General features: G+C 28.4%; 3 protein-coding genes across 4 annotated transcripts; 2 read left to right on the top strand and 1 right to left on the bottom strand.

Annotated features, from left to right (window-relative positions):
- The first annotated feature begins 1,643 nt into the window (after positions 1-1,643).
- LOC107453685 (Actin-related protein 1) lies at positions 1,644-8,608 on the top strand. Of its 2 annotated transcripts, none has more exons than XM_016070600.3 (2): positions 1,644-1,798; positions 6,714-8,608. In XM_016070600.3, exon 2 carries the CDS (start codon positions 7,177-7,179, stop codon positions 8,305-8,307), a length of 1,131 nt encoding a protein of 376 aa, XP_015926086.1. In that variant the 5' UTR covers positions 1,644-1,798; positions 6,714-7,176; the 3' UTR covers positions 8,308-8,608. The 2 variants fall into 2 exon arrangements, with proteins under 2 accessions (XP_015926086.1, XP_071033866.1); XM_071177765.1 differs by having other exon boundaries at positions 1,738-1,974.
- Positions 6,722-7,141, top strand: LOC107453681 (mediator of RNA polymerase II transcription subunit 21-like). The gene has a single exon (XM_016070597.1). It carries the CDS (start codon positions 6,722-6,724, stop codon positions 7,139-7,141), a length of 420 nt encoding a protein of 139 aa, XP_015926083.1.
- Positions 8,609-12,894: 4,286 nt separating the features above from the next.
- LOC107453690 (Yip1 domain-containing 1) lies at positions 12,895-14,024 on the bottom strand. The gene has a single exon (XM_016070607.3). It carries the CDS (start codon positions 13,891-13,893, stop codon positions 13,105-13,107), a length of 789 nt encoding a protein of 262 aa, XP_015926093.1. The 5' UTR covers positions 13,894-14,024; the 3' UTR covers positions 12,895-13,104.
- Positions 14,025-14,446: the final 422 nt, after the last annotated feature.

Here is a 14,446-nt window from a genome sequence, read left to right as displayed (position 1 = left end):
CTGGAACTAATAATAAATGAAAAAAATTGCTTATCCATTGATATATATTTATGTAACGTAACCAATTATTTTCATAACAATTTATAATTCTTTACTACTTGATTTGCTAATGATCAAAAAGATTTTGAGTTGTGTAGTATACTTATTCTTAAAACAATTTAACTTACATAATTTTAAACGTCGAAATTTGAAGGTTACCGGTTGAATAGTTCTTCGGAAATAAATATTTAAAAATCTGACTTCGTTTAGGTAGCGAAATACGTGAAAAGGGAAATTAATATCAGGAAAGTTCAAAATCAAAAATCTGTCTTATTTTCAAAAATCTGTCTCATTCAGGAAGCAGCAGGAGATCAGAAAAACAGAATATTCCAACGCCTAACTTTCTATTCTCCCATTTCGCATACAGAGAAGCGTATTTTTTCTTTAAAAAAAGAGAAAAGAATAAGAGAGAAACTTGTTGAAGAAGACACCTCAACCTTTGTAAGAAAAAGGGGATAGATTCCTGATATAATTCCAAACAATTAGAATTTTCATCACTTTGCTTGCTCACATCACTTAAATTGCTCTTTACTTTAGACAGCTTGTAGAGAAAGTGTAAAGTTTTCCTAATTAGTTGAAAAGTTAGAGTATAGTGTTTAATCTATCTCGCCTTCAAGTATTTTTCCAAATAAAACAAAGCATTAAGTTTTCCAAATTTATTAATGGCAAATAATTTCAATAGTTTAGTTATTTTCTAAGATCACTTATAAAAAATTATATTCATTCTACTATCACATAAAAACAATTATTCAGAGATGTATTTTTGCAATAGATGTTTTTGTTTACGTTTTAAAAGTAATGAAAATATTGTTTTAAACTTTTTTTATGTCATGACTTCTTAATAATTTTTAAAATCCATTGTTCAGATTGCTCTTCCCGTTTAATATGTTTCTTAACAGCCTCTTTTCAATCTTTCCTAAAAGATCTTTCAAAGAAAAGGAATAAAAATAATAATTTTAAAAAATAATTAAGATTTTTAAAATTTCAAAGGGCATTAAAACGTTAGTTAGAAAAATAACGAAAAAATTTAATCTCTTCTTCAGATCACACAGCTTTATCTGTGAATTGGAGTGCTTTTTTATATTGTATTAATATATCCAAAGCAAAATATATCGATACAATATTGTATGGAGTACCAAAAAAAAAATCCATACGAAAATAAAACATTCAAGCAAAAAACATGAAAAAACAATAAAATACAAAATAAAACGAAAATTTAGGAAAGTATAGAACAAAACACAGAAGGTAACATATAAAGCAAGTAGCGAGGTTAGACCTACATTGTACATAATATTTACATCACTCACTTTCCGAAAGAAAACTCATCAATAGTCCTGCTTTATTTTGATAAGTTTTGAAAGTTATAGTACTATTCTGCTGATATTCAATTATTAAAAGATTTTTTAGTAAAAATTAACATCAAGTGAGCTAAAACCAAAAATTAAACTTGAAAAATCCTTGCAGAGAAAATAAAGATAAAACGAATTTCAGATTATCATGCTCTTAACCTCTTTTTTAGCTTCATCAAACGGTCAAGAGATGGCATAAAATATAGAGCAGGGAATTGAGCTTATAGCTTTGTATTCCTTTTATTTAGCGCGTTACCTATAGGAAACTATGAAAACTATTTTGCAAATTTCATTTTCATTATGCTTGCAAAAAATGTTTTCTCTAATAAAACTTTCTCTAGCATAATACTAGAAAAAAAACATTAATCTTACACGGTGAAATCACTAAATCACATTATCGAGATGTGGTAGTAAGTAAAAATTTGACATTTTTAGAGTGTTATTATTCAATATACATTTGTATGATATCAAATTGAAAAACCAACACGAAATGTTTTAAATTATTTCGGTCTTCTGATATTCAACTTTGACGTGCCACCCTGCCGCATGACTCACCGTATCAAACATTAACATACATTGAACATATGTAAATAAATTTGTATTATCCACTCCACAGAGCTATTATTCACTATAAAATTCTTACATATGAATCAAATTTCTTATTACTGAAGTACATGAGTTGAATTAATATTCTGAAAGGGCGTTTCCTAATCAATATTTATATCTTAAAGTTTCTCATCTGAGTTTCATGCTTTGTGATCATGACCGTTTATTATATCCTGCTTGTTCTAATAATTTTCTTTTTGAAAAAAAGTTCATAATTTTTAAGTATTCTGCTCAGAATTTCATAAATTTCAACGTGAAAAATTATTTGATCATATCATTTAAATAGGTCTTTAAAATGTAATAAGCGTAACATGGTAAAAATAATCCCAAAAAGGGAAGGGAATGTCTCAATATTTGCTCTTTTTTTCACTAATTTACAAGCAAAAATCATGGAATTAAATCATTTGAAAGTGATGGTAAAATGTCTATTTTTTCTTACTTTTGAAAAAAATAGACCTAAGCATATAATTAGTTTATTTTGACTTGATTTTTCTTGCCTAGCATTCATCAATATACAAAGACATCTAAGCAAATATTTACCCAAACTGATGTGCTCTAAATGGAGCAACTTATCAGTTAAATTACTGAAAGGGGACAATTGTCCCAGGGCCTGTGACAACAGTGAGCCATGTTGAAATTCCTTGAAAAAAATCAGTCAGGTTTTTTTTAGATGATTTTAAATAAAAAGCAGATAATTTCTTTTTTATAAATAAATATTTCTAAACATTTAGAGTGTTCATCCATTTTGAGGGCTGTAAAACCTATTGCCACTGTACCTGTATTCGTACGTAAATTAGGTACCCATTTCCACAAAATTGGTTGTGCCTATTGCTTCAATTAAGTCTCACTGACATCAATAATTGTTTGAGTTTTTTTATGGCCTATTGAATGAGATAAGTTCTCACACTAAATTAACCTGGATGAAACCAGTATAAGTTAAGATTTTAGTATATTTGGGGAGTTACAAATCCTGGTTGCCAGGCAACTAACCTTTTAAATATATTATGCTATTATACTGCTATTTATAGTTGCATTGCCATATGCAAGAAGATTCATTAGTAATAAAGATCAAGATTTATCACTTCTTTCAATTGATAGATAATACAGGAACTGTTAAGTTATAAAACTATTTTTAAAGCTTACTTCTATTACTATTATTACTTTTAAATATGATTGGATTCGGCGAAGCAAATTTAATGTCTAACATTCTGACAGAAATAATTCTTTAAAGATTAAGGTACATTTTAGTGATGCTCAAAATAACTTATTTTTATTCTTTGGTGAATAAAATTTTTATAGCATATTGTATTTATATTAATTACCATAGTAAATTTTTAACTGCTTTTTCGGACCTTTTTAAAAAGCTAGCTTAGCATTTATTATTTAGTACGTTTTTCTATCTGAGAGTTATATTTAACAACATGTCTCAAAGCTTGGAACTAAAATTTTTGTATTTTACAATTTTGTGTAAGTAATTATTTTTGTGAAAAATATTCTTGTATAAAAATTGATTGATTAAATAGAATAAATATTATTTCTGCATTTATATTTCTTTTTAAATTTATCTAGGAATTGTCAATAAATTAATATCAGCCAAGAAAAAAAGAATTCTTGAGTTGAATAAAATATAACTAAAATAGAATTTTATTTTAAAAGCTCTATGATTGTTGATTGTAACTCTATTCAATATTTATTGAATATTTGTTTTACACTAATTTTAAGTAACTTCTAAAATATTCTATTCTAAACTATCTTTAAATTATCTATATTATAATTAATAATTATCGATTTTAAATATTAACTGAAACAGATTACTTCATGGGATTTTAAATATCAATAAATTCAAAATACAGATAACAATAAATAAGGTATAGCAATGTATCATAATTGCTAATGCAAGATTGAATTTTAGTGAAATTTTTATTTTTTTCCTCCTTTTTTTTTGTATTTACTCTATTTTGTGTGGTAAAAATAACTATGTAGAAGGGGTAGTAATGTTTCTTAACCTTTTTGATCCTGCAATCTCCTAGTAAGTAAAAAAAAAAAATGAAAGCTTTGTGACTCCCTGTCCCAATTTGTTTAGAAAAAAAGAAAGAAAAAAATGGAAATTTTTAAAAGAGAAAGTAAGGGCTGTGATAGTAGCCATAAAAATAATAGTAATTCCTTTTGCAACTTTTCATCCTTGTGAAAAATTCCTCTAAATAAGAGGCATTTGTTATTGTTGGGAAATAATTTATTTTTATTTATTTCTAACATGAAGCCATGTACAATGAATGAACTTTTAATGGGAAAACAAACTAAACCTCCCATTAATTACTTAGATAACAAGGCAAAATGTAATTAGTAATGAGTAATACAACAATAACTTTTACTCAAATTTCCTAAAAAAATATACATGTCTGAGAAAAATGTGTGTTTGTTTTTTTATAATTTATTTATTTTAATTACCATTTCTTTTGATTTAAATTTCGATGTCTCAATATTTTTTCAAAACTTTTAAAGGTTGCATTTCAAATTCCTGTTATCAGATTTTATATTCAAGTAAAGTATTTTAGTTGATTTTTTTTTTTTTTTTAGCACACATTATTTTTAATGCCTAACTAAGTATTAGTCGGAAGTTACGTGATGACACCCTAGCTCACTCAGAATATTTTGATGATATTTTTAGTCTGATAACTTCTCAGGAAGTAAATAGGAAGCTAATTATTTTCTTCAACTTAAAATGCAATAGTAAAAAAAATTTCTTCAAACAAATCTATGTGTTTTAGTAACTGGAAAAAGTTGAGAGAAAATTTTTGAAATCTTTAATGTATTCATGTCCAAATAAACACTTAAAATTACTTTCATGATCATAAAAGTTGTAACTTAAGTACATGAGTTTGTAAAAACTTAAGACCTTCTCATTGAATATGAGTTATAATGTAAATTTCTCATAGAATAAGCATCACTAAATAATATATGTTAATTTATGTAATGCACTACAATTTTTTGTAGTTATATATGTCATATAAAATTAAAATGTTTGCTTTATTTAAAATAATTTTAAATTATTACCTTGAGGCTCTAGTTAATGATGTTTATTTTTTAATCTTTTAAAGACATATAAAATTTAAAATTAGCTTTTTTTTTAATAACTTAATAGTTAAAATAATTCATATAGTAACCATAAACTAATAAGTAACCGTAGGAATTCCCATAAACTGTGTTTGTATGTTTTTTGTAACTAAATTGTGCAAACATATAAATAACTTTTATATGTGCCAACATATAAAAGTTATTTTATATCATACCTACCAACTCTTCCGGATTTTCCGGAAGATTTTATTTTCATATTTAAAGTGGTAGCAATACTCAGGTTATTCCTATTAACTTTTTGAATTATAATGATAATTATAAATGAGTTTGACCACCACTACATATAAGTAATTACAATAAATATATGAAAGCATAATAATCCTTGCGCAAGCGAATTTCAACGGGATCAAAATGTAAATTTATTTTTGAGTCAGATTGTTTTTCGTTTATTGTTTTACAACCACTCTGAAAATACGTTATCGGAAAGAGTGAAAGTTGGCAGATATGTTAGGTCAGGGGTGGCGAACCTTTATACACCAACATGACATTTTCTCTAGAAAAAATTGCTTAATGAGGTCATAGACGTGCCGTCAAATAATTTTGACTTCGTGATTATTGGGAAAATAATAATACTAAATACTATCAACTCAAAACTCTTTATTTACATTGGAAAAAAAAAGAAAATTTCAATATCTCAGTTATATGCGTAATTCAACTTTCAAGTAACACTAGTGTGACTTCTGTTGTTGCAGATTAGATGGCAAATAACTTATATTAGGTTGTAAGATGTTAGTTTAAGCAGGACTGTTAATTATTTTTTTTGCTAGTTATTTATTGTTAGCTTGTTTTTTATGGTTATTAATTGTTTTTTTAGCATTAATTTTTAATTTTTTTTTTATAATATTGTTTATTTTTTGTGAATTTTAATTTAATTGTTACATATGCTTCATAGTGTAACAACAATTGTGATCGATGGAGTGCTCAAAATATTGTGTCGCGTGCCATTGGTTCGCCATCCCTGTGTTAGGTACAAGTAGTTAATGTTATGTAAAAGGCTGAGTAAAGCATCCGGTGTACAAAACTAACAAAATCTGTTTTAGTGTGATTAAAAATTACATATACTATTTTCTTCTTCATCATAAAATTTAATTATTGATTTCAAGTAACTGAGGTATCAATAATAAAAATATATTTTACATTGCAGTTTAGAATTAAATTTAAAATCCTATCCTAAAACCATGTAGGGGTCCTGTGAAATATTATTTATTCTTAATATAATGTTTATTAACTATAAGTCATTTAGAAAAAGAAATTAAATTTTTCGATTTCGAAAGTGTCTGTCGAACAAATACATTTTGAATCCTCTTCTAGTACACTAGTTTCCAAAACCTAAACATACTTATACATGCATGACCAGTATAAAAAGTAGGCTTAATTTTTGTACAGTACACCAGTGTATATTCAATTTTCTTATACCTTACAGCTAGAAGTGAAAAATGAACAATTTTTATATGTTTTATTTATATTTTGGCTTTCTTAGGCCTGAAATCATATTAGTGATATTGTATATAAACTACTCAAATGTATATTAATTTTCTGTTAAAATTTAGCATCATTACTCAGCACCTTTTCTTTTCTTTCAAGGGAATCTGATGGCTGATCGTCTTACACAATTACAAGATGCTGTAAACGCTCAAGCCGAAAACATTTGTAACAGTATTGGTGTCTTACAAGCTTATGCTCCTCCAAGCAGCTTTCCAGATTTCGAAAAATCGCCTAGAAAATCTGATCAACCTAAGGAAGATTACTGTCAAACATTTGCAACTTTAATTGCTAATACAGCTAAAGAAATTGACATTTTAATTGATTTTCTTCCAAGTGAAGACATCTCACAAGATTCTCAAGAAGATTTTAAAAGATTAGATAAAGAAAATAAAGATGCTGCACTCAAACTAGAAAAAGTAGTTCTTGCAGGTGAAGCTCTCTTGGAACAAATTCGTAAAGCTTTGAGGGATATAGCTCAATCACAGCTAGAAATACAAAAATTAAGTGGCATTAATAATAGTGTTTGACATTTAGTACTGTTAACTAATATACAAAATCAAATATGGAGGCATATGATGTGATTATCAATCAGCCAGTTGTAATTGACAATGGCTCTGGAGTTATCAAAGCAGGTTTTGCTGGTGACCAAGTTCCAAAGTGCCACTTTCCAAATTATATTGGACGACCCAAGCATGTTCGGGTTATGGCAGGAGCCTTAGAAGGAGATGTGTTTGTAGGTCCCAAAGCTGAGGAACATAGAGGGTTACTTAGTATCCGTTACCCTATGGAACATGGCATAGTAACAGACTGGAATGACATGGAAAGAATATGGCAATATATCTATTCTAAAGAGCAGCTACAAACTTATCCTGAAGAGCATCCTGTTCTACTAACTGAAGCTCCTTTGAATCCACGTCGCAACCGAGAAAAAGCAGCTGAGATATTCTTTGAAACTTTAAATGTCCCTGCTCTGTTTATTTCAATGCAGGCAGTACTTAGTTTGTATGCTACTGGTCGTACTACTGGCGTTGTTCTTGATTCCGGTGATGGAGTAACTCATGCTGTTCCTATTTATGAAGGTTTCGCTATGCCCAACAGTATCATGAGGGTAGATATAGCTGGTCGTGATGTTACGCGCCATTTGCGTACACTGTTGAGAAAAGAAGGTTGGAATTTCAGAACCACTGCTGAATTTGAAATTGTCAAAACTATAAAAGAAAGAGCATGTTATCTTGCTAGTAATCCACAGCGAGAAGAAACCATGGAAACTGAAAAGGCACAGTATACTCTTCCAGATGGTAGTATATTAGACATCGGTCAAGCTAGATTTAGAGCTCCTGAAATCCTTTTCAGACCGGATCATATAGGAGAAGAAGTTGAAGGTTTACACGAGGTTTTAGTTGATGCTATCCATAAATCTGATTTAGATCTAAGAAAAGTCTTGTACCAAAATATTGTGTTATCTGGTGGTTCCACTTTATTTAAAGGGTTTGGTGATCGTTTATTAAGTGAAGTTAAGAAAATTGGTCCAAAAGACATAAAAATAAGAATTTCTGCTCCACAAGAAAGATTGTATTCCACCTGGATTGGTGGTTCTATCTTAGCATCTTTGGATACATTTAAAAAGATGTGGGTATCTAAAAAGGAATATGATGAAGAAAATACCCGTGCTATACACAGAAAAACGTTTTAATCGGAGATTTGAGCTTGTTTTTTAGGGCTGATCTTTGTACACATAAATCATGATTTTTACCTTTTTTAATTTATTTTGCTAATAGATCAGCATACTCGCATAATTTTTAGCAATTCTTTTACAGATCCTGTCTAAAGTTATCTCTTTTACTTTTGGCGCAATGAGCAACAAGCTACCATTTGGGGAATGAATTAAAATTGTCATTAATTGTAATTGTTTTAATTGAATAAATTGTTTAAAACTTTGTATTTAATGATGCACTTAAAATATATTTGTCATACAATTAAATATTGTACCTTGTTTTATGGTTTTTATTTGACTTTTTGGACGGCATAGCTTTCGGTTAATATGTATTGAGCATTATATGCTAGTCAAATATTTCTGCATATTGCTTTACATTAACACCTCAAAAGATAGTACAGTAGGGAACCGATTATCCGGAACGGTCGGGACCAACGCTATTCCGGATAACTGATTTTTCCGGTTTTCTGAATCGCTACAAAAAGCTGTTTTTTTTATTGTTAAACACAACTAAAAAAAAAATTGGAAATAATCTTAAAAGTAAGAAAAAACGATGAAGTAATACACTAATGATTATTTCCAAAATGTTGGTAAGGTAAACATCTTTAAAAAAAGAAGAAAAGAATCATAAAATCTTATGAGGAAAAAAAAAAATTTTTTTAAAAATGGCGAGAAAATTTTTCGAATATCGTTCCGGTTTTCTGGGTTCCGGATAACGGGTTCTGTATGGTACATTTTATATTTTTTTATATCTATGTTATATGATAAAAAAGGAAATTATACTGAAACATTTTATCTGAATCTCTTTAAGTATACAATTTTGATACATCTGAGATCTTTTTTTATAACTGATATTAATACTAGATTCTTGCAAATTAGAAAAAATTAAATCTTAAAACTATTTTTTGCAAGGCTATTAAAAGTTAAATATACTAGATAAATATATTTCAGATAAATAAAAATATTTCAGAAAACGTTTCTTAAAAGTTTTTGAAATTGCTTTCAGTTTTAAACTCCTGTTCTTTATGTAATGTGATATATATATTATATATAAAATATGAAGATGGCTACTTTATTAAGAACATGCTTTTATGAGCGTAGTCCTAGCAAAGCTAAAAAGTAGATTGTAAATTTAACAACTTTCTATTGTTCACTAAAACTCAGATAAATAAAACTGAACTTTGTTCTTTCTCAAATTTTTTCAGTTTTGGAAGCAAAATCTGCTAGAAACTTATTCAGAGAATATGGTAAATCTAAAATCCTTAATACACATCCTCCAAAACCAAAAATTAGTTAAATAAAAAAAAGCTTCTGAATCTGGAAGTTGTTAAGAAAACTTTATAATTATGAATAATGACTATAAAAAGTTCTTTACATCCAAGGCAGGTAGAGGTTGATTCGAAATATATTAAATGAGTATGTTATTCACATGTGCATGTGTTATTAATCACTCGATTATTAGATCAGATAATATAGAAGAAAATAAAATTACTGGTTATAACTTAATTGCCTTTTTGATTTTCACCTATTTATAATGGGATCAGAGTCTGAAGACATCGACTCAGTTCCAATTATGACAAAAAACATTCATTTTAACATTGAATGTGACAAGCAGGTGCAATTTTGAATTGCAGTTGAAGTAATTTTGTTTCTATGAAATATAAATTTGAAAATATATATATTTTGTTTAATGTAGTAAAAGAATTTAATAACTTGTAGGAAAATAAGGATGAAAACAAAAATAACACACAATTGTGGAGTGATAAGTTTTTTAACCTCACAATTTCCTGTTTATACTACTAAGTTAAAAAATCATAGGTTTAATATAGATATAAAATTGCCTAGGTTTAAACTTATCTGCTCTCTGAGCAATTTGGTAAAAAAAAATATTTCCTTCAACCTTTCATTACTTGACACAATATAAAAATAATTGAAACTTCAGAATTTAGCAGAAAAATGGTTAGTACATAAACGTATACATTTTTTTATTTCCACTATCAATTTTATTTTAATAAAAAATTTATGTGTGAACACTAAAATATTTTTAATTAAAATCTTCATATTTTTAATAATATCCAGTAGTTGAGGTTAAACTTTATTCTAACAGTGAAATATCTTTTAATCAAGAGACATCAAATTGAAATTATATTTTTAAGTACTTTCAAAAGATACTAATGTCTGCTTCATTTGTGACTTTCAGTAAAATACTAGCTGTCAATCTGTTTCTAGAATAACTTTTTATAACCCTCATTTCCACAGGCTAAGATACACAAGCCTTCAGAAATTGAACTTGTAATTATTAAAACATTCTTAAACCACTCTACAATATTAAAACTTATTATAAGTTGGACCACCAGATGTGGTGTAGCCGTTAGGGTTAAGTGAGAGCAAACAACAAATTGCTAGTCAAGGTCAATATTTAAAAATTATATTTACTAAACATAAATGTTTATTTATTTTATGAAATTGTAACGTAAATAAAATGTTTCTTTTCTTAAAATTATTTTTCTAATGGCAAATAATAGCAATAAAATGCAGAAATTCTTGCTCATATAGTGAATGTATAAATCGCCCCATGTCACCCTTTAATATTAACCTATAATTTTAGTACTCGACCAGATATTCTATTGTAATATACTATACTAATTTACCTAAGGAAATAAATATAGACAAATTAGGGGGTCCACAATGTAGCACAATAAAAACTTTACTTTAAATTATTTTTCTAAGTGCGAAGAATAGCATAAAAATGGAGAAATTGTTGCTCATGTACTGCACATATAAATGACCTCATATCTCCTTTTAATAATTTTCCAACTCGACCGGATACCCTTACTACTTTACCAAAGGAAATAATTATAGACAAATTAGGAGGTCCACAATATGGTTTAATTGAAAAAGTACTTGAAGCTTGTTATAAGTTGGATAGCCAGGTTTGGTGTGGCCGCTAGGGTTAAGTGATAGGAAGCAACAAATTTCTAGTCTGGGAATCGAACCTCGTTAATGGTCAATATTTTTAAATTACATTTCCTAAAAATAAATTTTTTTTTTTTATTTTACAGCATGGCAATCAATATAAATAAAATATTCCTTTTCTTAAAATTATTATTTTTCTAAATGCGAATAACAGCTTAAAAGTGGAGAAATTGTTATTCATATACTGAACATATAAATGGCCCCATACCTTTCCTTAATATTAACCTATAATTTCCAAACTCAACCAGATATTATATTACAATATACTCTACTACCTTACCAAAGGAAATAAAGACAAATTAGGAGGGCAAAGCACGAATTAAATTTCTGTCTGACGCGTTTAACTTTTTAAAGCTTTTACATTGTTTTGAAACCATATTTGTATAGTTTGATAACAAAATAAAACGGAACTATTTGTAGTTGCGGATGATTACTTAAATCTTATACCGCAATGGTCTTTTCATAAATTGGAATGGAGTATAATCACTTACATTTAACATGATAATTCAACCCATGGACACCAAAACTCTTGACTACTTAAATCGATTCCTCGTAGGTAAAATTTAATTTATCACAAAACTCTTACAATCAATAATTTTAACAATGTTGCCATAGCACTAAAATAACTTAAGTTTTTTTATGATGATACTTCACAATGTCTAATAACATTCAACCTAAATATATATATTTAGTGTAATTCTAATAGTAGAGTAAAACAGAAGTTTTAATTGCAAAATATAGTAAATCCTGCTATTAATTCATTTATAAAAAATTTTTAACTCTCCGTATAAATAGTCTGCTTTTGGTTCAATCGGCTATAATCCTTGGTTTCCTAAGGAAAGAAAGTATTCAACAGCACTTAGACGACCGAACGAATCACGTCTAAGTATAACAGGGTGCTTAGCCAAATAATTGAAGAAAAAATAAGCACTCGAAAAATATTTTTAAGCTCTTTACAAAAATATCATAATTAGGCAGGGTTGGAAAGTTTTTGACAATTGACTGTTTTATCTTGTTTTAACCATCGTGTTAATAACAAAAAAAACTTTTGGCATTGTTTTTGACAATTGTCAAAAATCATGAAATTTTGAATCATGTAAAACGTATGGCGTTTTCATACGCTACGGACTGACAATATGCCGAAATAGATTGGGGTGGAATTAATTATGGAAACGTTGAATATAACAATGTGAACTGTGACTTTTTGCATGATTTGAAGCGAAAATCAACATAGTAAAGGAAAATTCTCACTTTAAAAAATGGAAAATTAAGCACTTTTTAAAAACACCTAATGAAAACAGCACCTTTAAGGGCTTTTAAAAATGCTACGCACCCTGCATAAGTTAACCATTGAACATTTTTTAACAACTACAACCATTGCCAAGCATGGCGATCGGTCCGCAAGGTGTTAAAAAAAATTCACAGAGTTTAATATTTTATTTATCTAAAATTAATAATTACAAGAAAAGAAAAAAATCTGAGATGTAAGGCAAATTTTATAATAAAACCCAAACTTAATCAGTTTTATTTTCTTCAACCTAATAAGCTTAAATGTACAGTAAACAGAGATTAAAAAATGATAGCAGAAAATACTGAAAACATTTAACAATGTGATATTTTATTTGAAATAATTAACAACTATACATAAAGAAAGAAAAAATCTTACATAAAACAAAATCTGTAAAATAAGTCAGTCCCAATTTTAGTCTTTTTTTTTCCACTGAGCAATAAAAACAGTATATTAAATATGCATTAGCAAGCAATCATTTGCACAATGATACAGAGTAAAATGTCAACAGATCAAAAAATAGTAAGCAAGGCAAATACTCCATAAAGTAAAGCACAAGGATATGCTACCAATGGCTGCTGGTGATCCATTGCCAATGCTGAAACAAAGAGCTTTGATGCAGATAATGAGCACCAAGACACAGCTATAACGGTAAGTAAAGTGCATAAAGGCCCTTTCAAAGACAACACTGATATTCCTGATAAGACAACCATTGGGAGTAGACAATATCCGAGAACGCTAATGGTACACCCAAGTGAAACACCAGATTCACTCATCAGGTTCAGCAAAGAATACATAGCCATACAACCAAGAACTCCGATTCCATATATATAGCCAAAATGAACTTTACCACTCAGAAGTAAGAATGCACCAAAGCAAAGACAAAACACTAGAGGGCCTGTCAAATCAGTTTCTTGCAAAATTTGGGCATTTGGCTCCTTAAATGGATTCAATACAGCCACAGTTTTTTGGTAGATATGATCGAAATTTATTCCCAATTCTTCCAATAATGGTGGTTCGTCTTCGAAATTATCTGGGGAATTGGCATCAAAAGGAGATGCAGTCTCTGGGGTTAATATACTCCCAGCATATGAAGTTATTGGGGGATAGAGACCTTGTGGTGCAGCTGGAGAAGGAACATTCATGGCCTGGGCAGCATCGTAATCAAATTGCCCAAATTGTGGTTGAGTACCGAAATCTGGAGTGCCAAAATCATATCGGTAACCAGCACCGGAGGCACCAGGATTTTCAGAACTCGCGTTCCAGTCATAATAACCAGCATTAGGATTTTGGGAAGACATAATTAACTTTTTATTTAACAAAGATATATAACAGACAGAAAATCAGTAAACTACACGTATCTACATTTATATAAATATTTTAATTTCAGTTTACGACTTCAGATGACAAACAGATGTTAGTGACGTAGATATTCGCCCTAGATTAGAAGGAAGTGAAGGTCCTATCTTCCCGGTGGCAACAAAATTCCAAGAAATTACCCTTTTTCAGGTTTACCTTAGTCAATGGGNGAAAATGATTTGTTTCCGCTGTATGGTTGTTATGTTTAATCCACATTAAAATGTATTTCTCTTTTTTTTTTTAAAGTTACCTTAAAAATGCTTCACAACTCTTTATTTAACATTTTTATTAAAATTTTTTGAACAAATATAATAGAATATAACGTTTCTTTAATGCTAAGCTCATTAAATTAATTTAGAATAAGTTAAATCTTTAAAAAACATATGATTGGTTTTCACTGATAATTTTCAATTTTACTATGATATTTTAAAAATTAAATCATTAATAAATGTATTTATAAAAACATAGTCTTTAAAATAATTTATAAAAAAGGTT

This window comes from Parasteatoda tepidariorum, chromosome 2, assembly GCF_043381705.1.
Source record: "Parasteatoda tepidariorum isolate YZ-2023 chromosome 2, CAS_Ptep_4.0, whole genome shotgun sequence".
NCBI classification, from domain to species: Eukaryota; Metazoa; Arthropoda; class Arachnida; order Araneae; family Theridiidae; genus Parasteatoda; species Parasteatoda tepidariorum.
The sequence above is the reverse complement of the archived record's forward strand: the minus strand, read 5'-3'. Positions and strand labels throughout refer to the sequence as shown.

Excerpts from the sequence above, each read along its gene's own strand:
- LOC107453681 (XM_016070597.1), top strand. The coding sequence starts at position 6,722 with ATGGCTGATCGTCTTACACAATTACAAGATGCTGTAAACGCTCAAGCC.
- LOC107453690 (XM_016070607.3), bottom strand. The coding sequence starts at position 13,893 with ATGTCTTCCCAAAATCCTAATGCTGGTTATTATGACTGGAACGCGAGT.
- LOC107453685 (XM_016070600.3), top strand. The coding sequence starts at position 7,177 with ATGGAGGCATATGATGTGATTATCAATCAGCCAGTTGTAATTGACAAT.